Raw genomic sequence first — 25,834 nt, 5'->3', positions numbered from 1 at the left:
GATGAGAGGAAGATTTTCTGCATCTATTCTTTCCACTCCTTGCTGTTCTATATATGGCTATTTGCGATATCTTCTTTGCTGGAGATATCGTTTTCGTTTTATTTTTCTTTTCCTTTTCTATAATCAGAAGCAAATAAGATTCACTTGAGAGCGAAGGATTTGAACCTGCTGTATCACCAATCGTGGAAAAAGCGAAGAAAAGATGACTGTGGTCAGAGTGCTGCTGGTTGACGACGATCCATCTTCGTTGAAGCTGCTGGAGAAGATGCTTCAGCACTGCGAATATGACGGTGAGATTTATTTGCTATTTTTCTTTAATTCCTCAGGACGCAGAGGATTTTGAGGAAGATTTTCTTTCTGGTTTTCTGATTTTGTTTCTTATTTTATTTTATTTTATTTTTATGATGGGTATAACCTGCTTGATTCCTAGGAGCAGTTAGCAAAATATTTCACATGATATTGACGGAAAATAGGGATTGTTGCAGTGAACTTATGACATTAAAGATTTGATTTCTGATGTTCTTCCTCGAAATAGTTCTAACCACGTGAATGAGAACTTACCAATCAACTCTCAGATCTAATTCTCAGGACTTCTACAATATTATAAGATTTTGTGGGAAGGATTTTGCATCACATCTTTGAATACTATACAGTGGTATTCGAGGGCCAAAATAGGCTGCAAACATTATTATTGCAGAAAAAATACACACACATATTTCAGAGTTCTGAAACTTAAAACTTAAACTTCGAATCTAAAACATAATTTGCATTTTCTTGTGGGTGATTAGAGGATCGATTCTCATCGACATGCTTATGTCCACGGTGAAGATTCAATGATGAATTCTGATTCGTATAGAACTAGAAGAGACATAAGTGGGTTCTGATGATTTCTTATGGTTTGTCTGTTCTGCGTTGATGGTGATGGAGTAATCAACAGAGTAAAGAATCCAAAAGTTCAATGTCTTTTTCCACTGTTTGTTGAAACTTACCTGTGTAAGGTGATGATCGTTACAGTGGTGACTTGAGTGCTTCGGGATTTCCTTTTTCATAATTAGATTCACAAATTGTATTCTTGATACAGTAAGACCGTCAATCTGTTAAGGGATTTGGGTTTAAACTCTTCCTGTAACCTGTAATAAATCAAACTGTAATAAATCCAAAACAAGCTCTGTAAAATCTGAGGGTAGCAGGCACAAAGTGGAGCTGTGGCCCCTCTCAAGGTATGAATGAACCACTCACCCTTCTACAAGAAAAAAGTGATTGATATCTGCTGAGCGATGGTGTAAGATGGTAGCCATGGATGTAAATGTCTGGAACATAATGTGAAGATTCCGGCGTTTTTTATTTATTGTACTGAATCTGATTTGGCTGCGACTTTGTATTGTATTTGGTTGTCTTTCTTTAGGATAATCATGCATTTATTCTTCTTGTTTTCACAGTGACGGCGACGAGCAGTCCGGCGACGGCGATGCAGATGTTAAAGGATCAAAGCCAAGGATCTTATGATATTTTCGTTGGCGATGCGCGCATGATGCAGATGGAGGGCTCCGAGCTCTTCGATGTAGCCAACGGGGAAATGGATTTGCCTGTCGTTTGTTAGTGCCCGACTCCCGCAACACCCACAAGCTCATAGTCACTAAAAATGTTAAGAGCTTTTGATTATTCACATTTGAAATCCATGAACTTTTATGTGAACATGATGTGGTAGATGTGACAAACCATCCACAGCAAAATTCATGGATAATTTTAATAAGGATCTTAGGTCAGATCTAATATCTATACTTAAAATTCTTATTTTATCTTTTCAGGTCAGACCTTAGCTTTTCTCTAAAAAAGTTGGATTTAAGATGGATGAAGAGAATCTGATCTTAAATCCACGGTTCTCAAATCCTGATGATTTTAGATCATAGGCAATCAAATGCCTTCTGTGATGTTGCAAATCTCGATTTCCATTTCATGGCATAATATGAATCGGTTTGTATCTAGTAATTACCTTAATTTTTATGTTAAATAATTAATAAACATTTTAAAACATTCAAATAAATAGAAATGTAAGATCTTAAGATCTATAATGGCCAAAACCATTTTAATTTGGAGTCAATTGGAGCACGACACAGATATTGACGACACTGCTAAAACATCCTATAGACGGAGAATTGTAATTGTGATTTAGACGAACCCGTTTCATTTAGATTTGAGAACTTGTTTTCTGATTAATTACTTAATTTGATCTTATTAGCCGTTTCTCTCATTTTTTTTTTCTATTACTTGCTTTGTGCTTTTTCATATTTTGTGTTTTTGACAGAGTACCTATGGCATTATATTATTATAGACATGCACTTCACTTTTTTCATGAACCTTTTATCCAACTTTTCCCTCTTTCATGTATTTATGTTGATTTACTTTCTTTTTTACTTACATATACAAACTTATTTCTCCAACCATTTTGAAACTTATTTCCACACTTCAGATTCGAAATACACTTCTTTATCCAACTTGGGTCTTACACATTTATGTCCTAAAGTTCATTCACCTGGATTTGGATGTTTTGCAGAGGAAAGCAGTAAAATGATGAAGTTTAATTAGCATAATATACCCCAAATGATTTGTGTACATTTGCTATAGTTTCAAAATTTTAATAGACACACAAGTCTAATTTTCTCAAAATTTTGTTATACGGGCTAAATGAAAAGTTTTTAAAATTACATGCATTTTCTTATTGAAAATTTGAGTTCGGGGTGGAGGGGGCGGCATGGCCTTTGGCGGCCCTTTGGCTTCGGCCCCGGTGTAGATGGTTGGATCAGTGGCTGGTATAAGGTTAGTTGCGGGTTCCATTTTCATGGGCGCCAACTTGATGGTGAAAGTATTAGCCTCGGAGTTTTATGCCATCAAGTGCGGTTTCCTCAATCTCCCTCCCAAAGAAAAAACCCCAATAAAGCTAGCTAAAATTAGGATACCTTTGTCGAAATCAGTTTCATATATTTTTTTTTACAATATCACAGAATTTTACTAGCATTCTGAACAAGAAAGTGATCGAAATAAGTCACATTATGTTCAAACTGAGTTTCAGATTATCAAGTTCTTATTCGCATTAAAAACTTGGACGACATCCATAATCTCTAAGCTAAATTAGTGTTGATTGTCCACAACCCAGATTGATAACCTTAAGACAAAAGGTCATATCCATCACACACACACACACACATGGTATATATAATACCTATTTAAAGTTTGAAGTTGAGCAGCAACTCATGCAATTCATATTGTTTTAGTTTTTAGCTTTGTTTCCTATCAAAAGAAGAAGTTCCTCCAGCTTTTAGCTAGCTTCAGCGTATACCATAAAATATTTGACATCCATATTGTTTTGCAATTTAGTGATCTCAGCAACTGCAGACACAGAGGCCATAACTAAAGCAGTTCTTAGTGGAGCAAAAGACTTTTTGATAAAACCGATAAGACTGGAAGAGATCAAGAATATTTGGCTTCATGTAGAGAGAAAAAAGGCATTTGAATTCGTCGAAAGAAGCCCAACAAATGATGTTGGTGAAGAGGGCATTGAATGTGTCAATGAAGATGAAGATGAAGAAGAAGAAGAAGATGACGACGTCGACCATGGGAAAAGTGTCATGGCTGCTTCTGAATCGAATGCTTCAGAGGAGGAGAGTAGTTATGAACAGATGGAGATGGAAACTGATAATGGCGATTCCAATGAAGGTTCGTTGAGTAGGAGGAAGAGGAGAGTGGTCTGGACGAACGAACTGCACGGTAAATTTATTGAAGCAATGAATATGATAAATCCTCAGAGTACGTAAATTAACTTATGTATTTTGTATCTTTTTCTTCTTTCTTCTGTTTTTCCCTTAAATTTTCTTCTGTTTTTGGATTTGCGTACAGTGTTGAGCAAAAAATCACTAACAAATGCTTCATCAGGAGCTGTCCCAAGGCTGATTCTTAGGGCCATGAATGTACCGGGGTTGACACTGCAAAACGTTGCCAGCCATCTGCAGGTGACAACTTCAGTGCGCCTTATCATCTCCATGTCTTGAAACTCTAAGCTTCAAAGTTAGATTCAGTAATCATCCAAAATAATCTGCTTCTTATGTGATTAAATTGTTATCTTTCTACCATCTATATCGACCATTTAATCAAACTCGCAAATCCCATTATGAATTTATGATTAAGCATGCACCTTAACATCTGCTGGCCGTATCTACCACCATCTTAATTATGCTCATGAGCTCTGAAGATGGTTCTGTTCTCCATATTATCAAACAATTAAAATGCATTATATGTCATTTTGGCAGTAGTAACTGGACAAGCCTGAAAAATTTTCATCGTGGTTGCAGAAGTACAGGCTGAATTCGAAAAGAGAACAGGAAGCTAGAATAGCTGCCACTGTTTCTATGCAAAATCAAGATCTCACAGACCGGCACAGTGAGCTCGCCTATTCGGCAGGCTCAATGGTGAACCAGGCACCCCAGCCCTCAACAACCGGCCCTCTTCTTTCAACTTCAAAAGATCATCTGCTGACCAATAAGTTCAACGGACGTGGACTAACAGGTTTCAGAGGGCACAGCTACTATACAACTGGGGGATCGATACCAAGATTCCGCAGGCAATTGAGTCTGCCAGGAAGAGTGTCAGGGAGCTCTAACATGCCGTTACACTCTGTACCAACAGGATACCAACACCAGTTCTCCACATGGAATTCAAGTTCATACATGCCCAGCAGAGGTTGGAGTACTGCTCCTTCCAGAGCTCCCTGTTTCAATGCCAGGGTTGATCATCTGCGGAATAACTTTCTTCCACAGGGGAACGCCCTCGGTAGAGGATCAACTGATAATCTAACAACCATGGGAAACTTCTCTTCTGGTCTAATGTGTGATACCACTCCACCATTTCAAGCAAATACTAGTGCTCTTGGCAACTTCTCTTCTGGTCTAACGTGTGATACCACTCCGCCATTTCCAGCAAATACTAGTGATATGGGTACAACAGCAGAAGCCCTTCAACGAGGTCCTGTGATTGGGGGAAACCTGCCGACTCCGAGCTTTACTGAAGGCAGCTTCCAACCAATGTCTTATCATTCGAATAATGGAGCTGAAGACTTGCAGAATTCGGCAGGGAGAAGTAGATGGTCTTGGTAATGGAGATGGAGAATGCAAGGCTGTCTTCCTTTAGTAACGGTGCAGGACTGGGTACTGTTGACAGAACCCTGTATTGGCAGATGACGATGGAAAATGGTAGGAATGAGAAGAAAAGAAATCAAGTACGGTAATGACAATGAAGATGAAACATCAATAATAATTTCGGTTGCCTAATGGTACGCAGTTTTAGATTGGTGTAATTGTCAATAAGCAATGTGTGATGTGGTTCAGCTGTTGAGGAGCATGAACCTGGAACATGCCTTGGTCTCCTTTGGTTGAACTGTTCTCGGATTACAGCAATCTCTGCAGTATCCTGTTTGCTAAATGATTCTCTTCTAAATCACGAAGTGAGCGGATTTATCAGATTCTCACTAAACATCTTTCTCTCTTTCACAATTTTCTAATCGATCATTGTGATAGATTTAATCTGTTGCCTCATATAATCTATGATCTCCATTAAACTAGAACAGTGGACCAAAATACATACATTATTAGGATTCATTTCTCAGTAGCAACCAACTCATCACAAACTTGCTCAACTCTATGATATATCTCAGTACGGATCAACCTTTTCTGCCATATGATTTTACTAAGAAATTAATGCTTCTGCAATTCATATGAGAATGCCATTATGAACTCGTCGAGCTTGGCGAGCTTAAACTTCACTCTGGTTCTCACGTGTGCTGCAGATCATACTCGACTCGCGCATTATTTACGGCGGCCTTCCACACTTCTGCAACTGTTTCTAATATTTGGCAAGGTCAAGGGCCTCTAGTCACATAGAATTTAATCCTTCTTCCACTAAGCATTGATGAAATTGATAACTTACTCCTACCTTGTGAAAGCAATAACTTATGGCCCGCGTCATGTATGGGATGAACATATCAAAGCCAAACTAAAATCAAGGAGTGAATATTAATAGATGATAGCGCCAGAATCATGGAGGATAATGGCAATGTTCATATGGTTCTCAAGAGAAGAATTTCATGGTAGAAGATCATGCTGCTGTTGAAATATCAAATTAGATATAAATTAAGCATCCACAAAAACATCCAAAAGAAATATAGCGGGATCTAAGAAAACTTCAGTGGATTATAGGGAATCTAGTTCTGATTGGATTTTTGATATTTCTAGAAAGAAAAAGAGAAAAACCTCATGACAATGTAAAACCCATTTTTGCTAGTGCTGTAAAAAACGCAAATTGAACCGAATCTCCAGGATGCCAATTCAGTGAATTGATAATTTCAGCCATTCGGTCGAATTGCTTATAATCTCGGAGAAAAATATTATGACAGTAATTCAGAAAGATGTAAAAATATATATAAGACGCTTTCCGAAACCACATAAGTATGTAATCTATGTCATTTGTCAATGCGGCCGTATGTATAGATAAGTTCCATAGCAGTGAAATATTTATTCTTAGGAAATAGACTATGATCCAACACATCCCTTATATATCTCCAACTTGTCAAAATTGGGTGAAGGAAGTCCTTTGTTTTCAGCATCATAATTTATTTCAAAATATAATATCTTTAGCGAACGGACCATGATCAGCACATCTATGATGTCAGATTCAACAGAAAACCCAAGAACACACACACACACACATATATATATATATATATATATATATATAAAAGATGTTTCAGTTGTCTTTCTTTTAGTTAGTTTATAATACAAAAAATTGGCCCGCTGTTTTGGGGAACATGGTTTGAAGGAAGCCCATAGTTTTTTTAATAATAATAAGAAGTATATATAATTGAAATCAACTAGTTACCTTTGTGACCGGACAGTTATTTTTTATTTTATATAATTAAAAACAGTCGCGTAAGATGTATTTAAGACGGCCAATTACTTAGGCGATTAAGTCTTAGGGTGTGACATATATTCTTGTATCTCTGTTAACTAGATTTGAATTCATTCTGCAGTTTCATAATCTTGGACCTGACAGAGGCCGCGACTCGAATACATGCCTACATCTTACAATGGTCGGACCCAGATTTCATTTCGAAAATAAAGTCTCAGTAATATAAGCCTGAACACATATCCAGTTGCATGAGATCCAACTAAGTAGGATTTGGTAAAGGCCTGGATTCAACCGGATCTGATCTGTAAAATCTTCTCTGGAATTGCCTAACTTAAGTTGATCTTGCATTGAAAAGCTATAGATAGATGAGCAAATCGCTTAAGACAGCAATATAAAAATAAAGGAGTTTTATAGAACTGGTGTCACAACAGACTGCACCTACTTATTAGAGACAACAATATATGAAAAAACGTATATGGAAAAAAAAATTGACATGCGATTAAGAAATCAGATCAGATTCAGATTTAAGAATTGAGCTTGGATCAGATTCAGATTCTAATATACATGAGTGTTCGATCGAATTCAGATATGATTTATTTCTAAACAAACGTCCTATATCTAATGCTCTTACATTTTGAAAATGAGCTAATTTTGGTTCAAAATTCGGATTTAGATATGAATATAAAATTGGATTTAGATTGGATGAGGATCGCCAAATCGCGTTTTAGATTTGGATATGACTTTTTTTGTCCAAAATATAATCCAAAATATGTAAATATCCAAAAGGATGGATTTGGTCAAGGATATACCCGATTTAAATCTGATCTGTGGACACTATACTTGGCTCCACTACTGCCTAGACATGTTCATATTTAAAGCAACAAAAAATGACAAGATCTTCTTATTATATTCAACCAATTTTGCAGCCTCTAAACAGGTTAGTAAAGTCTTTTTGTTTTTGTATTTATGTGTGAATTTTTTCCTGTTATTATTATGAACAAAGCCCAATTAATTAAATCATCTTGGGAGAAGCCGTAAAATCTCTTAAATGCATTTAGTCCCCGGTTGTATGCACCAATAACATCAGATTGCGTAAGAAGTGACACACAATGGAGTCACTATCATATAAATTGATCCATCAAAGCAATAATTGTGTCTTCAAGCAATTAGGAACTATCTTTTTGTATTATTAACAATTTCTAATTGCTCTGCTAGAGACAACTACAGTTGAACCATTAAATTGCTGCTGTATAATGGCCTTATAAGTCCGAGACAAGGAAAATGATGAAGATAGAGAGGTGGTGGTTAGTGAGAGGTGAAGCTAGCCTACTTCCCCTCCTGCCGCCAAGGTACAGGGTTGCTTTCGGACCCGATGGCCCTGCATTATACCCTTTCGCTCGAACATTGCGCATGACACCATTTGCATTACGTAGGAGTAACGTCCATGTAGGGACGTTAATATATCCGATTTGAATCGGACATCTGACCGAACCGATCCGAAAAAACAGATATGAAAAAAAATTTAATATCCGATTAAGAAATAGGTTCGGATTCCGATATACATAAATATACAGATTCTGATACAGATTCGGATCAGATTCATTTTTAAACAAATATCCTATATCTAATGCTATTAAAACTTGAAAATTGGTAAAATTCTGTTCAAAATTCAGATTCAAATATAATATAAAATCAGATTTAGATTCGATATGACTTTTCTTTATTTAAATTCCAATAGATTGTTAAACTTGAAACAACAATCTAACCTAACCATATGCAAATATATTGTCATCATCAATTTTAAACATCCACATGTACACATATATACATGAACCGTGCTTAAGTTTGATATACTAAAGGCTTCAGAACAAGTTTCTCATCGGGGTCGTAAACTGGATTTTGTCCTTCATTGTGGGGCTTTTCATTGTGGGGCTTGTAACGTTGCTGGGAAGTAATGGTTGTGGGAGCTCGTGTAGGAACAAGGCCCTCTTTCTATCTCTCTTACGACACCAAGAGAAAAAACCCAAGAGAAGGAAGAAAAATTCACAAGGATTTTATGTGATTTGTAGACAAGATTCTCCTGCCATTTCTGTCTCTCTTACGACACCAAGAGAAAAAACAGAAGAGAAGGAAGAAAAAGTCACAAGGACTTTATGTTATTTGTAGACACGATTTTCCTACCACGTCTGCAGAGAGTTTTACAATCAAAGAATACATTAAGCCGTCCACGCCCAACTCCCTATGCTTCTTGGATACATGGCTTTCTTTAGGTGCTTCGAGCTCTCTTTTGCAGCACAGAGGGTTGACACCACAGAAATTTTGAAATGAGAACCAGTTGCCTAATACCCTTGCCCCGACCATTGCGCCAACTCCCTTGGAGATTAAAAGGAAAACCTCTTGCTCCATTTCCAGCAAATCCCACATATATCTACAAGAATGTACAAAAAGATGTTGAAGGACATAAGTTCAAGAGTGGACCCTTGGGGTTGTTTGGCGGAAGAGACACTTCAGAAGTGTCTCACAAGTCTACCCCAAAGATTAGGATAGGTTCATGAAACAAACTAGTTGTTGTATTGTTGATTGTATGCCTAACAAATTCGAGTTTGATTTATTCTAACACCCCCCTCATAATTTTTTTTTTTCTCTAATGCCAAAGTGGTCATAAATGGCATCAACGGTGGAACGTATGTATGGTTATGCTGGCATAAGATCCTATGCATTTGGATCAGGGGCCGAGGCTAGTGTGAGCTAAGTATAGGCAATTGCCCGCATAGACACCAAAAATGTTTTTATTTTTATATTGATATTTCAAGGTAACTTTTCTCATTTACATATTGGTTTCATATTGATATTTCAAATTATTTTTTTTTAATTTACATAGTGTCCCTTACAAATTTAAAACTTTATACTTAGTGCTCCTTTAACTCAAAGTTGGTAGAAATTGACACTATAGTTGGTCAAATAATTGCCACGGGTTGAAACTGATCCTTGGCAAGCTACATAAATCCTTTCCCACCAGGTTCAGGTCCAACCAGCTATGCCACTAGCCATTCGCCTTAAGAGTGATGACCAAGATCTTCAAATTTTTAATCATCAGTTTTAGTTTTTTCCTTTTCTTTTCTTTTTTGTATTTGTAACTGACTTATAAGGCATTGGGCATTTTTTTGACAAATTGATTGCTTGTCCAAAATTTTTGGCTCCACCCTTGTAAATAAATGTTATGGTCTTGTTCGTTAGCCCCAGAATTTCTTGCTCTGCCCCTGTAAATAAATGCTAAAACCTGCTTTTACACGAGGCTCAAGTAACAAAAGTTTGAATTATTTGTCCTAAAAATCCAACTACCTAAAGCCGGAGTTGACAATAAAATAAGACAAGGGGAAGTTTCTTAATATTGTACATAAAAGTCGGTGAACGATTTGAAAAATTCTTCCTTTGACGACAAATTTCCCCCTCGTCTTTGGCCTTGACTGCTTATGATTAGAGAAAGAAAAACGGAAATATATAATAAAATTTAAGTAGTTCTCTAATCATGAGAACAAATTGCAAAAACAAAATAAAAGAACAAAACATACAAGTTAGCAGCACAATAGAATAAATAAGAGGGTGAAGATTTCCTGCACAAATAAGAGGGTGAAGAAAGAGTCCTCTAATTATAAGAACAAACTGCAAAAACAAAATAAAGAACAAAACATACAAGTTAGCAGTTATTGCAAAAAAGAAGCAAATGAGGAAATATACAATATAACTAAAAAAAAAGAAATAAGAGGGGAGGAAAGAAAGTGAAAGGACGGAACGACACCATCACCCAGCTGCAGAAAGAAGACGATGCACAAGCCGAATGGCGAGAGAGAGAGTTGGTGGGATGTTGATTTCAGGCTTTAGATGGGAATCAAACATTTTTCAACTCGATTTAAACAAATGGGACCCAAGAAATGTGCACGGGCATCTGGTCCATACCCAGTTTATATTATCGAAGATCTGATTCAGGACTTAAAGAAATCTATGAATATCATTTAAAATTTTGCATCGGGAGCTCTTAAATCCGTATTCCGAGGTCTTTGCATGCGTGACGGATTCAAAAAATAGATTCGATTGCATTTCTTTACGTGGATCACATCGTCTTCTTGGAATTGGAAAACAAAAAAGGAACGGCAGCGCATTAAAAGATGTATGAATCAAAGTTTATCCATAATTTCCACTCTCTTTCTTTCTCTCACTATAGTTTCATACTACGAATTCCACAAACGTGAAAAGTTTTGTTGACTGTTAAATCCTTATACATAAAAATCACGCCGTTTATGGTTGATTTGGAGCCCTTTAGTATGAGCTGCTTTGCTATTAAACTATATACCTTAGGGATGCATGATTTTCACATTCAAAGCATTATCAAATTACATCTAATACAAAATCAATTAGTTTTTCAGAAGTCTAGATAACGATTTCAAATAAATTGTATATATACGAATTCTTTGCCTTCAAAACTCTTCTTACTTTGTAGAAGAACATGACCAAGTTGGTTTGGTAGGCTTCGAACAGGCAGTTCACATTTGCATAATTATTTTCTTAAAGAAACCTATCACGTAATAAGCTAGTGGAACTCACTTCACCATGCAATACAAAGCAATAAACACGTATACCTAATTAAGAACTCATTCTTTAATGGAAAAAGTTGATAATTGCAGTAAAATTTGGGGTTTAAACTAAAAAAATAACAATTGTTTGTGTGTTGGATGTGTTAACGGGAAATTGGTTCAAGTTTTTCTACGTCCAAATGGCTAATAACTTGAACTTCCTTTGTCGTAACATAACATTTTAATATCATGTAAGTGCAAGCTGTTGGGAGCCCACAATTCTTTAAGAAAAGATTCCCAATGTCCACTCCCAAGGACAATTACTTTAAGTTCATTAAGTTATTAATAAATTCAATTTCTGTTGAGTCCCAAATGTGTTTACAAATCAACTGAGTTTATCCCTTAACAACTCTCTGACCCTCTTTCATCCTTTCCCTATATAAGCCCCTAGACCAACTTCAAAAGTTCCACAGAGGCATCACCCTCTTCAAGATTTGCTCTTTTCTTTCTCTTCCCCTTCCTCTCCCTCCCTGTGCTTGAAGCTCTCTAGAGAGGTCCCATGGCAGCCTGTGAGTTCTCGAGGTCCGGCATGGCCGGAAAATTGCTCTCTTTCGAGTCCCAGCTCGATAAGCCGGACACCACCATTTGCAACTTGGCTCATGAATTCTCGCAGGCATTCAGCCATGGCCGCAATGAGACTCAGGCAGATGAGCTGTGGACGAAGATGAAGGAAGAAGCCAAGAAAGATGTGGAGGAGGAGCCTCTGTTGGGTAGTTACTATGTTTCTGCAATACTTGCACATGACACACTTGAGAGTGCCCTAGCCACCCATCTGGGCTACAGGCTGGGCACACCTTCCCTGCCTGGTCCGAACCTAGCCCAAGTCTTCCAGGCCGTGTTCTCAGAGGACCGCGCCATCGGGGCCGAAGTCCGGGAAGACCTGAAAGCAATTAAGGAAAGGGACCCAGCCTGTGTCAGCTACGTTCAAATCATGCTCAACTTCAAGGGGTTCCTAGCGATCCAGGCGCACAGGGTGGCTCACAGGCTGTGGCTCATGGGCCGGGTGCCATTGGCCTTGGTTATCCAAAACAGGGTGTCTGAGGCCTTTGCTGTGGACATACACCCCGGTGCCCGGGTCGGGAAGGGTGTGCTGCTGGACCATGCTACCGGGACCGTGATTGGCGAGACTGCAATTATCGGCGACAACGTGTCGATCCTGCACAATGTGACACTTGGCGGCACCGGCAAGGTCGTCGGAGACCGGCACCCGAAAATCGGCGACGGGGTCCTAGTGGGCGCCGGGACGCATGTATTGGGCAACGTCAGGGTTGGTGCTGGGGCCAAGATTGGGGCGGGCTCGGTGGTGCTGAAGGAGGTGCCGGAGAGCACCACTGCAGTTGGGAACCCGGCGAGGTTGCTGGGCGGAAGGGAGAACCCGGTGAAGCTGACCAAGGTGCCCAGCTTCACCATGGACCAGACTTATGAGTGGTCAGACTATGTGATCTAACAAGGTTTATAAGACTGGTTTTGGTCCTGGTTATTTGCTTTTTATGCTTTCTTCCTTTTCCAAAAGTGGGTGGCGTTGTGCCTCTTTTTCAGCATCTCGCTGAAAATTGTGATAAAAGGATCTTTGAATAGATCCCTCGCTGCTCTTTCCCTTGCTGTTCTTTTCTCCTCCTTGAAAAGTGTTGCAGTGTGTGCTTACCTTGGCTTGCTGATAATTAAGATAAAGTATCTTTCCTAATCTCTCTTTCTCTCTCTACCTTGTTGGTTAAGCCCATATTAAGCAAAATGATTCCTTAAGTAACCTTTTGTAGTCCAAGCTGACCCTTTCATACACATACTTTGAATTAAATTAGTTTAGTAAAAATGCTTGCGTTTAGTTTTCTTCATTTTTTTTAATATTTACTTAAGAAAAACCACTTTGGACATGAAATCCTCAAGCGCTAATATTTACTTAAGAAAAGCCACTTAGCGCTTATAACTCCAAAGTTTAGACTTGCCTGAAGGTTTGGATGGACCAACAATACATCCTTATAACTCCGAAGTTTGGACTTGCCTGAAGGTTTGGATGGACCAACAATACATCCTTCAATTTTGTGTCGCACTTGCCTTTGATTGTAGCATGAACACGCCCAACTGTGACAACAACTTTGGGATTGGGACGAATACCTGCTTTTACGAAATAGAATACATCATATAGAAATTATTAATTTAAATTAAACTAAAATACGTTTTTTCACTATAATCTCTTGCATTGGGGCCTGACGAAAACAGGTCAGAACAACACATTCCCCACATATATTTTGCTACCTTCTTTTATATGCAAAAACCCACTCGTACGTTTTTTTTTTTTGTGTGTGTGGCTAAATTCATGTTCATATTATTATTCTTTGAACCTAAACCTAAACAAGTACTTCGATTTAAGGTCCTAAGTCAAGCTCAATTTACCCTATTGAAACTAGTCAAACCAATTAAGATTGTGATTTTGAAAGATGTCAGCATGAATAATCGCATATATATATATATATATATATATATATATATATATATATATATATATATATATATATATATATATATATATATATATATATATATATAGAGAGAGAGAGAGAGAGAGAGAGAGAGAGAGAGAGAGGGAGATCCATAACCTCACACTTCATCTCACGGTCTCAGGATCAACCCAACTTGTTGCGCTACTCATCATTTGGTGAGAGAGAGAGAAAGGTTTCAGGTTCTAGGTAAACAACAAAGTCGAAATATAGGCGATTCATTTGCAGTGGAGCATATTCCTGGTGCGATTCTTCACATTTATGAGTAGTTGAAAAGATGTGAAAAGTGATATAAAGAGTGCAAGTAGGCAAATATTGTAGAAAAAAAAAAAGATTACATAGAATAGAGTATGAGTCTGAGAGAAAAGATGTGAAGTGGAAATGTCCAAATGAAATAAGAGAAAGGCTGGAAAAGCAAATTTTGAAAAGACAAGGTGACGTTGCAGTAACTTTCCTAGTAACAATGTATTAAGTAAGTACCTACGAAGACAAAATCTTAGGTGCGTTAATGTTAACAGAATCTGTTTCGGGATCGAATTAGTGAACCTATCCATTAGGCCAACCGGCCGCGGAATCCACAGCTATTCTGAAAAGGGGATTCAAAAATATTTGTTTTTTAAATACATAAAAATTAATTCAAAGCAAAAAATATTCTTAAAAACATTTAAAAATAGTTATAAATGACAATTATGACGCCCTTGAATCAAATTGGTTTATCACAGATTCGATGCTAATAACATTAGTTAGCTGAGTTAATATTATTCATTTGGGTTGCAAACAAGTACGTATGACACCTGAATTGGAAGACCAAAATCTTGGAGACACAAAGGTATGACATTGGGGGTTTTACACTCAGGTGGTTTTACAAAAGTTAACATTAAAAAGGAAAAAAGAAAAACTAGAGTTTATTCATGAGCTCATGCATGACACACATATTCCAAGCTTTTTCTTAATGAAAGGGTTCCCCTTCTATTGGATACCTGGAGAAGAAGCTAACCACCGTATATTCGTGGGTTTAAGTGTTAGGAGACTTCTACCAGACATTGATAAAGAAAGCAGGTGACCTGCAGTCCATACAAGCTAAACAGTCAATTACTAATTGTACAGCAGCAAGATCAACAAACAAGCTCCAGATTCAAATGAACAGATGATCTAATACCAGAAGTCAAAAGATTTGTCTTATCGTATAACTTCTTGAGATGCAATTCGAAGTTCCGAAGTCTTGGGCATTTTTCTAAGTTTATGAGCATATAATGGCACATTTCGTGCCGCACTGAAAGGTTTTCAATGGGGCATTATTTTTGCAAGAAAGACTTTCAGTGACACTAAAGATCAGTAGAAATTTCCTGCTTCGTTTTTCTCTCAGCAAATTTACGTCACGCCGTTTTTCTCCACTTAGAGACACTTATACAACATCCACTTTTACTTACCATATCATGCTTTTTATATGTCTAATTAGATTTCATGATAGGCAGACTGCAAATTGGAGCACATTTATTTTTAGTGGATATTCAATCCATAGAGTATAGAGGCGGATATGGATTAAAGGATGATTTGTTTATAAAAGTCGTTCATATATTAGTGGCGATCGAAAGTGGTAGACGAAAAGAATTCATGGGTGAATATTGGATGTCAGGGATCTGGACTCAGATTTTGTCTTCAAAATGTGATCACCAACCCATTATTATTTGTAGAAAGATTCAATACATTGACTACATACAGAAAAGTCTGATACTTGGTTGATATTTGAATTTTGATTTTCTAAATCGGAACTCGATTTTTCAGATTCCGCAGATGTTTGGATTCCGTTTAATAGATACGTATGTCAAATTTTCTAGAAAACAAGCAGCTGCTACTTAATTCCCGGCTTCATGTTGCTTTTTGAGCGGCCATGGTTGCTTCTAGTTCACTTTCCATCTTGTCATGGCTTCTCCATGCACACAATTGGTCGTCACAACTGTGGTTCATATATAACACACACAATGAAACTGTGCCTTCTCCCTGCTCTTTATACCGGGTTTTATCTTGTGGGCATGACAAAAGAACAAAAGCTCAAGACAGATCAAGAAGCCGTCTCTTTGCTGGAAATTAAGTGTAAGCTAGGCATATCTTTCCGAAATGGAGGCAAAGCCGCTGCCATTCAATTTGGACAGACATCTGTTGCCGATCCCTTCCACCATTTACAAGTTCGTCGAGCTATCGACGGCTTACCGCCGTGCCAACAATGAGGACCACAGGGATGACCTCTGGTTGAAGATGAGGGAGGAGGCCTGGAAGGATATGGAGAAAGAGCCCCCCTCGGGCAGCTACTTACATATCTTCAATCCTCGCGTTCGACTCACTCAAGGGCGCTCTAGCCACTCACTTGGGCTACAGGCTCGCCACACCTTACTTGCCCGGCCAGAACATGGCCGAGGTTTTCCTGCAGTTATGGCTTTTACAGTTGCGGTGATAGAAATGCCTGTTACACGCACCACATATCTCCTTTTGCGAGAGAGAGAGAGAGAGAGAGAGAGCATCCACTTTTCTAGTTTTCTATGCAAACAAACACAAGAAAAGTCAAGGAAAAGACTTGAAAAAGATTTCCTTCTTCTGCAAACACAGAATTTTAGGGAAAGTATAAAACTTTTCTTGAAAAAGTAATGAAATAAAATTTTCATTTCTGCATAAAAACTTGTTTTGCAATCAGATGGCGACTAAGGGTATGCCAAATATATGTAAAACCTCTATTATAGTTTGGGAAACGACCCACCCTTATGTCATGCTCTTTGTCCAGATTAATCGACCCTTCTAAAGGTCGCCAAAACTGAATTTTCATATGGACTTGAAGCTATAGTGCCTAAAAAGGAAAAAGAAAAATTCAGAACCATATCTTAACTCTGTGTGTCCCTTGACTTATAGGGTTTATTTTCAGCAATTAATTATCTGTATATACAATTATTTCCTCCATAATTAATTAGCTGTATATATCTTAACTGTGTGTGTGTCCCTAGACTTCTCTGTTTCTTCAATGTACTGAGCGACAAGATCAGACTTCTGTTTTTCCTTTTATCTCTTTGATGGGTAACATATCTACGAAAGATAACTACATGGACATGTTTATTTAGAAATATGTACATTGTCACATTGATAAATAACCTTTTATTATTCTTTTTCGACATTGAGTTCAATCACTTGGGCTTCAGGCCTGATATGAAGCCTTGTGGTCTATTCATGAACAGAAACCTTAATATTTCATCTGCTTTTCTCTGGTTATGTTGTGTGTGAATTCTTGGCTCAAAATAATTGGGAGTCCAGAAGTGATCAATTTCTACAAAGCATCATAGCCAAGCTCTAGTCATCATCTATTGTCTAGTATATTCAAGTTTAGAGCTAGTTTTGACTATAGTCCTTAGTGTATTGCGGTTTACAGCTAGGCTTGACTATAGTTCATTAATTTTTTTTATTGCTTATCTTGAGTTGGTAAAGTCATATCTATCTACTGCCCATTTCAAGCTAATTAACTTGCCAAATAGCTAGTATGACAGCAGGGCATTAGCACCAAGTCTGATTTTGTATAGTATCAAATATAAGGTTTTCAGTACGTTTGCAGCTGGCTACATACGAAACTTGCACTTGATAGAAGATATAAACTGTATCTAAAATTGTCTCAATAAGGTTTGTTTCAGATTGACAAGGATCTGAGTGTCTATGTGTTCTGCAGTCCTAAGTCTGATCCATTTAACTCCAGCCACAAGCATGCATTTAGCTATTGCATATCTGACCCATTTACATCTCTAGCCACAAACATCATCAGATCTTATATTTCCTACTTGTGTTTGATGCATATGAGCATTGCAATATTAGATCTGCATACAATCCTTGAAGTTATGCTTGAATGATATTCTAGATAAGAGTCAATTTTGTCATAGGTTTCTGGGGGTGGGTTATTCCTGAATTAAAAAAAGGGTAGTCATCAAGAGAGCACAAAGACATACATATGTCCTGCCTATGGCTGGGTTTCCTACATTGGGACCTGAATTGGACTTCTTAACTGCATCTGAAAACTTGATTGACTCAAAACTTTTGATGAAAACTTGATTGACTCAAAACTTTTGATGAAAACTTGATTGACTCAAAACTTTTGATTTGGGTAGAGGAAGAAAGAGTAGAGGTCTACATGTGTGTGTGTGTGTGTGTATACAATACCAACTGGTTTTAATTGGTCGTGATCATTCTCTTTAACTTGTCAATCTGCTACCGAGGACTTTCACTTGCCGAATAATGAACAGCAACTCCTCAACCTCAACCATGAAAAGGGCAGATGCTGAGATTGGTTACTTCAGAACAAAGGTCTGTAATGTCAAGAAAGAGAGGCACGAAGGTTTCTGACCAAGCATAATTAGTCACAAATCCACAAGTTTATTCAAATAAAGCAGCTCAGATTTCCTTATCAACCTGCACCACCAACTGTACCATAAAATAATTCATGCGTCTTTTAGTGGTATACTTGCATTTGTTAAATCATTGTCTTGTCAAAGTGGCTTATCTGCTGCGCGTTTGATTATTTGAAACTTGCAAGAGGAAACTCTTTGAACAAAGTTACGTATACATTTAAGCACCAAGAATTTTTCCAATTAGAATCCTGCCAACGAACTTTTTAATTTCCCGAAAACAGGAAAAAGTAACAAGACATTTGGAGCCGCCCACAATTCATTATAAAATAGAGAAGAAAAAATAGGCATCAATCTCTCCCCCGAGCAAGAATGACTCAGGTCCATGAGTTATTTAATAACTTGAAGACGCAGGGTCCCAGTGCCTTTAAAGCAAACTTATCTCCTCACAGTCTCCACCTCCTCCTTCTCCTATATAAACTCCACCGCTGTCTCCACAGTTCCACAGAGGGCTCCTAACTCCACAGGGAACCTTCTGTCCGGCCTTGCTCCTTCCTTTAGCTTCCACAACCAGACCTTCCTTACAGCAATCCCTGTAAAAGCTCCTCACAAAGATGGCGGCATGCATCGAGCAGCTGAGGTCCGGAATGGCCGCGAAGCCGCTGTCGTTCAACTTGGACCAAACCCTCTTTGCTGATCCGTCTACCATTTACAAGTTCGTCGAGCTATCGACGGCTTTCCGGCGTGTCAACAGTGAGGAGCTCAGGGATGAACTGTGGGCGAAGATGAGGGAGGAGGCCAGGAAGGATGTGGAGCAAGAGCCCGTCTTGGGCAGTTACTATATATCAGCTATCCTTGCACATGATTCACTCGAGAGCGCACTGGCTACCCATCTGGGCTACAGGCTCGCCACGCCTTCTCTGCCTGGTTCGAACCTGGCCGAGGTCTTCCTGGCCGTGCTCCAGGAAGACCGCGCCATCCGGGCCGCAGTCAGAGAAGACCTGAGAGCAATCAAGGAACGGGACCCAGCCTGTGTCAGCTACGTTCAAATCATGCTCAACTTCAAGGGGTTCCTAGCAATTCAGGCGCAGCGGGTGGCTCACAGGCTGTGGCTGAGGGGCCGGGTGCCCTTGGCCTTGGTCATCCAGAACAGGGTGTCCGAGGTCTTTGCCGTGGACATACACCCCGGCGCTAGGATCGGGAACGGGGTGCTGCTGGACCATGCTACTGGAACCGTGATCGGCGAGACTGCTGTCATCGGCGACAACGTGTCGATCTTGCATAACGTGACGCTCGGAGGTACCGGCAAGGCCACCGGTGACCGGCACCCGAAAATTGGCGACGGTGTGCTAGTGGGTGCCGGAACGCATGTTCTAGGTAACGTCAAGATTGGTGCCGGGGCGAAGATCGGGGCGGGTTCGGTCGTGCTCAAGGAGGTGCCGGAGAAGACGACCGCGGTAGGTAACCCGGCCAGGCTGCTTGGTGGGAGGGAAAACCCGATCAAGCTAACCAATATTCCGAGCCTTACGATGGACCATACCTACGAGTGGTCAGACTATGTCATCTAATAAAAACTTGCTTGCGTTATGCGTCGTGTTTTTCTCTTTTTCTTTCCGAGACACTTGTAATTTTTGTTCCCCCTTCAAGAGGCCGGTGTTGTAAATTAGACTTTACTTTCAGCGGCTCGCTGAAAGGTACGTAAATGAAGAATATAACCTTTTTTTGGGTAGTGCTCTCTCTCTCTCTCTCTCTCTCTTTCTTTATATATATATATATCTATATATATTTGGTGTGATGATGCTAGATTAAGTAAAGCTCCAGCCAATTTCATGAAACTTAGTCCAAGTACTGTTGAAATTGAGTTGCCTCTATCAACAGATATTTAACTTTTTTATCCATTACAACTTGTACTACAAGAGAGACTGAATTAGGGAAGTGAATAGTTATTTTGATCAAGACTTCTTTGATCCTGAAAACCCAAAAAATAAAAATGAAAGCATACCTTCTGTTGTCTTTCCCACGTAATCTTGTTTTAATTCATATTATAAACTCATGGAATGCGCTTTTTCTTCAAGGTAGATGCATTTGTTGCACAACAAGCACTTAAAGATCTTTGCCATCTAAAAGGTTTACTTACTAAGTTATCAAAAAGTTACTTGATATGAAAGAAAAAAAAAAAAATCTCACTAGGTGGATGATAGGATAAGGATATTTTATTCGTTATTTGTGATTTCAATTTCCATGAACTTACTTTTCCAAAAACCTGGTTTCAGGGGAGCTTTAACCCAGTTTTGCCCCTATAAAAGGAGGTGTCTCCTTTTGAAAACAAAGGGGCACTTTGGTCATCACAGGCTTCCAACAGCCAACTCATCCGTTCAGGCCCAAACATTTACGTGTTTGATTGCCCCTATAATGAGAGAATAACCTTGACCCGGGCGCAGTCATACATAAATGTATGTTAGTTTATCATTAGAAGCTTGAGCTTAGATATTGAAGCTTGTGTTTCTTGTGTAAATCCATTGCTTGGTAATCAAAAGAAAAGTGTATATGTACACCAGTTAGATTTGGATCCACATCGAATGTGCTTGTGAGACGAAACCCAAGTTCGAGTCCAAGGGTCCGACATAGATTTGTCCTTGCTACAAGCAAATTTTCAGGATCTTATGTCAGTCGGAGTCAGAATTCTGTTTTAAAGTTGAAGTGAGGGTGGAATAATCAGAATTTGATCAATAAGATCCAATTTAAGCCAGATTCAGTAATAATCTTGAATTTTACTTGAGTCCCCAACGTTCTCATCCTTGTCATGAGCTCGAGAGGCATAGCATAGTTGGTCGGGTTTAGCTCGAGAGGCATAGCATAGTTGGTCGGGTTTAGTTGTTTGATTTTTAATAGGTGTGATTTAAACAGTGTATATGATATAGATGACAATCAATCGAGTTAAAAAGATAAGACTATAAACCACCATCCCTGCTGCCATGCAAGTGTTGAAGCCGATTTTATCATTGCAAGTGGTTGTATCTCCTTTTGGCGTCTATTATTTCTCGTTGATCAAGAGCAGGCGATATGCATGGATGACCTCAGGCAAAACAGAAACAATGGGCTCCTAGAGCAAACTGTGGGCTCAAAACATGGGGCTAACTCCATCTCTTTCGTACATAAAGCGTAGGTGTCCACAGCAGGTGGAGAAGAGAGTAGGAATCCAAGGAAGAAGAGAAAGGAAAACAATAGTTAATAACCAGCAGCCAAACAAAAAGGAAAGAAAGTGCTGCCCTCACAGGCTGAATCCCCAGCCACCAGCGGTAGGAGACAAGCCCACATGCAAGAGACAACAAGAGTTCTTTTCCTCATCTCTCTGTCTCTTTTCAAATTCACCCCCCAAATTGGAACTTGATTTTTGTCAACTAGGTCAGGTAAACGACGAACAGATCCTCGTTGAGTCCTTATCTCAAGATCAGCTCAGCTCAGCTCGCTCTCGGTTCGTCGGTCTTGCGAATGAGCCATGGACGGCTTGGCTCGGTAAAGTCGACCTATACATACACCAAACTAGATATTTCACATACAAAGCGAAGCAGTTAATGCTTATCATTTTTCATGTATAATACATGCAATTTGATTATTTCACATGTAACAGTTTAAGATAAGGTGCATATACACATGCAAATAAAGGAATGAAATCCTCCGGCCGTTTTGAGCTTGGTCCGATCGTAACCACTTCTTGATGTATTGCATCCGGCAGTGTCTGCCGTGAGAACACGGGAGAAATCGGAAAGTTCCGATCACAGATAAGCTTGGTCTCCGTTCATTTTCACTTTTTCGTCGGTTTGACCAGGGTTAGTAGATGTCGCTTTAGATAGAAAATCTACCAAACCTGTTTCCTTCTTCTTTCAAGAACAGTTGTGTGAACTCATTTGTTGACGATAACGTCTATCGTCAATTCAAAGACTAGCAATTGTCTAAAGATTAGGCAACTTGTTAAGGTATGGATGCGTACACAAATGGCTCATAGGGTAGGTATAATGTGGGATGATCCCCGATAAACAAAGAACTTATAATCTATAATAATACTACTTGGGAAGGTCCCAATAAAGAACTTATAATCTAACACAACAATGCTTGTGGTGATCAGAAAAGCTCTTTGTGATAAATCTGAATCTTTTGCCTGTACTGCCAACACGAGCTTCGTCAGCCATGAGGTGTTCATATCGCCAGCGTGATCTTATCTTGAAGCTGACACTCTACCTGCACTTGTTGTCCTAGAATTATTAAAAGACCAAGTAACTTATCGGTAATTTTCAGGACTGCTGATTTTTGTTTTTTTCCTTCTTAATTCAAGACGTACTGCATGTTCTCTATCTGGATGCTCATCTTATCTCACCACCACACCAGTTCAGATCTACAACTATAGTCATAAATATCGTTTTCAGGATTTAAACGGTTATGAATTTCACATGCATGATATAGTAGGGTTGTTTTTCTGAAGAAAATCTTCGTAAATTTTAAAATAATTGAAAAAGAGATCTCAAAAAATCAAATGTCAAGAAATGTGGTAATAGAAATTGTAAAAAATGTTAAAAAAAGTGAAAATGAAAAAAAGGGATTTTTTTTTGCATTTTTAGCTTCTTTTTTAAAAAGACACATTTTTTGTTTTTGGTTGACTTAAAATTTATTTTTTTTTTTTAAGTTAGGTTCTTGAGGAGAAGAAAAGTTATTACTGTGATTGACAATGAGATCACAATATGATTGCTTGTCCCACAATATAACTTTTATGACATAAAATCTACCCATTCTGATTCCACCCTGCTGGGAAATTTTTCCCCCAACTTTTAATGATAAAAAAATAAAGAAAAGGAATCATTTTCACTGACTAAAATAAGATAGCTCATCTATGACAAGTTCTATTCAATCAAACAAAGCGCTTGGGCAAAAGAAAGGTATTCCAATTTGAAACCCTTCTTTTGTTGTAAGGTCAATCAAAAGTTAACAGACTTATAAAGGAAACAGCGAATTACTAGTGCTAAATGGTTATCTCCTACTGTGAAGAAGAGGTTCATTTAATTGGCTTGGGCTTGAATTCAAGTAGAGAAAAAAAAAAAAAAAGGCTCAACACATTTTTCAATTCTGTAAGGCTCATTTCTGGCTTAACCTGTGAAGAGTCTGCCTGCCTATACCTCCATTGACAAAAGATTTTTTTTTTCTTTGTTTTGGGAATAGGGACTGGAAGCAGCAAACAAGTTGGAAAACTTTTGGGCACAAATTCCAACCAGCAAACAAGTGCAAGAGGTTGGGAACCGCCCACAATTGTTTTCAGGAAACCGAAGTCTCGATGGCCATGAACAATGAATGAATAATTCTAACATGAAGGGTCCCATCTGCCCTAAAAGCTAGTAACTTTTTCCCTCCCATTCTTTCCTTTCCAATTCCTCCATATAAACCCCACAGCCACCTCGAGATCTCCACAGAGAGCTCCAGCCTCCAGCCCTCTACGGCTCTACCACAAGACCAATTAATTTCTCCTTCTTGCTCTTCTTTCCCATTTGTAATACTCATCATCTGTTCTGCAACTGCACCCCAAAAGTTTCCCAGAAAAAATGGCAACCTGCATAGACAGCTCAAGGTCTGTAATGGCAGGGTTAAACGTGGACCCAATGCCCATGTATGCTGATCCCACCATTTACGATTTCGTGGGGTACTCAAGGTCTTTTAGCCATGCCAACAATGAGGAGAGGGATGAACTGTGGGTGAAGATGAGGGAGGAGGCCAGGAAGGATGTGGAGCAAGAGCCTGTCTTGGCCAGTTACTACATAGCCGCCATACTTGCCCATGACTCACTTGAGAGCGCACTGGCCACCCACTTGGGCTATAGGCTCGCCACAACCTCCCTGCCTGGTTCCAGCCTTGCTGCAGTCTTCATGACCGTGCTCCTGGAAGACCGTGCAATCGGGGCCAAGGTTCGGGCTGACCTGAAAGCAATTAAGGAAAGGGACCCGGCATGTGCTAGCTACGTGCAAGTCATGCTCAACTTCAAAGGGTTCCTAGCAATTCAGTCCCACCGGGTGGCTCACCGGCTCTGGACCATGGGCCGGGTGCCCTTGGCGCTGGTCATCCAGAACAGGGTGTCCGAGGTCTTTGCTGTTGACATACACCCCGGCGCCCAGGTCGGGAAGGGAGTGCTGCTGGACCATGCTACCGGCACTGTGATTGGGGAGACTGCGGTCATCGGCGACGACGTGTCGATCTTGCATAACGTGACGCTAGGGGGTACCGGCAAGGCGAATGGGGACCGGCACCCGAAACTTGGGAATGGGGTGCTGGTGGGTGCTGGTACCCATGTACTAGGGAACATCAAGATCGGGGCTGGTGCTAAGATTGGGGCTGGCTCAATCGTGCTGAAGGAAGTGCCGGAGAGTAGCACTGCAGTTGGGAACCCGGCGAGGTTGCTATGTGGGAGAGACAAGCCCATCAAGCTAACCAGCATGCCGGGCTTCACCATGGACCGGACCTCCTTCTTGACCCAGTGGTCCGACTACGTCATATAAATGTAATCATCTGTTCTGCTTTTGGCCTTGTTCTAATTAAGCTTTTGCGCACACATAACAGTACTGGCTGTAATATATATAAGTTGTCTTCAGCAGCTCGCTGAAAAATGCTATAAAGGATTTTCAATTTAACTCTTTCTCTCTCTCTCTCCGGTGCCAATGGGGAAGAAGCTTTGCAGCAAATTGGATGAAAGGATCACATATAGACAGCCTACAATTCAAATGAATGAAAACAGACTGCAGGTTATGGGATGTCATCTTCAATTTAGTTAAAACCATAATCATAGAAAACGCCTTTTTTCAAAAAAAAAAAAAAACACGAACATGATAAATTAAATGGCCGTTCAAAACTAAAAAAAAAAAACTTTTCTTTAACAAAAAAATACATTTTAAACGTGTTTTAACGCATTTTTTCATTTTTTCCGTTTTTTAATGCCAAACCATTTTTTTCATTTTATGTTTTTTATTTGTTGCAAATCTACTTATATTGTGATTTTGTCATTAGTTTCTCACTTATTTTATTTTTTTCTGCTTTTTTTTAATTTATTATTTTTTTCTATTTTCTTCAAGCTCACGTACTATACTGAGGAAAACTTCGCTGTTTAAAACTCAAACATGTTAAAACAAGTCCCAAACATATAAGAGTCGTTTTTATAGTATTTTACATTTTAGCTATTTGGCAACTATCTAACACACTCTATATGAGACTCTCCCACTTTTAGTTCTCCTGCTTACCAAATAGAAACAGAAAGAATTTGCCGTCCACATTTATTACTTATTCAAGTTAATCATCTTGCCTTTCAGATGTTCTGAAGTTTCCCCAGTAAAAAATTAAAATTGAGAAT

General features: G+C 39.0%; 4 protein-coding genes across 4 annotated transcripts; all 4 read left to right on the top strand.

Moving 5' to 3' along the window:
- The first annotated feature begins 202 nt into the window (after positions 1-202).
- LOC116257713 (two-component response regulator ORR24-like) lies at positions 203-5,147 on the top strand. Its single transcript, XM_031634669.1, has 5 exons — positions 203-290; positions 1,440-1,595; positions 3,376-3,804; positions 3,895-4,007; positions 4,347-5,147. The coding sequence occupies exons 1-5, from the start codon at positions 203-205 to the stop codon at positions 5,145-5,147; spliced, it is 1,587 nt and encodes a 528-aa protein (XP_031490529.1).
- Positions 5,148-12,008: 6,861 nt separating this feature from the next.
- LOC116257870 (serine acetyltransferase 1, chloroplastic-like) lies at positions 12,009-13,215 on the top strand. Its single transcript, XM_031634876.1, has one exon. The coding sequence runs from the start codon at positions 12,085-12,087 to the stop codon at positions 13,030-13,032; it is 948 nt and encodes a 315-aa protein (XP_031490736.1). The 5' UTR covers positions 12,009-12,084; the 3' UTR covers positions 13,033-13,215.
- Positions 13,216-18,941: 5,726 nt separating this feature from the next.
- Positions 18,942-20,182, top strand: LOC116257040 (serine acetyltransferase 1, chloroplastic-like). Its single transcript, XM_031633639.2, has one exon. The coding sequence runs from the start codon at positions 19,068-19,070 to the stop codon at positions 20,019-20,021; it is 954 nt and encodes a 317-aa protein (XP_031489499.1). The 5' UTR covers positions 18,942-19,067; the 3' UTR covers positions 20,022-20,182.
- A 3,741-nt stretch (positions 20,183-23,923) lies between these two features.
- Positions 23,924-25,051, top strand: LOC116257825 (serine acetyltransferase 1, chloroplastic-like). Its single transcript, XM_031634820.2, has one exon. It carries the CDS (start codon positions 24,042-24,044, stop codon positions 24,987-24,989), a length of 948 nt encoding a protein of 315 aa, XP_031490680.1. The 5' UTR covers positions 23,924-24,041; the 3' UTR covers positions 24,990-25,051.
- The last annotated feature ends 783 nt before the right edge of the window (positions 25,052-25,834 follow it).

This window comes from Nymphaea colorata, chromosome 7 (genome assembly GCF_008831285.2).
Source record: "Nymphaea colorata isolate Beijing-Zhang1983 chromosome 7, ASM883128v2, whole genome shotgun sequence".
Classification (NCBI taxonomy): Eukaryota; Viridiplantae; Streptophyta; class Magnoliopsida; order Nymphaeales; family Nymphaeaceae; genus Nymphaea; species Nymphaea colorata.
Note: the sequence above shows the minus strand (reverse complement) of the source record. Positions and strands in the feature narration are given on the sequence as shown.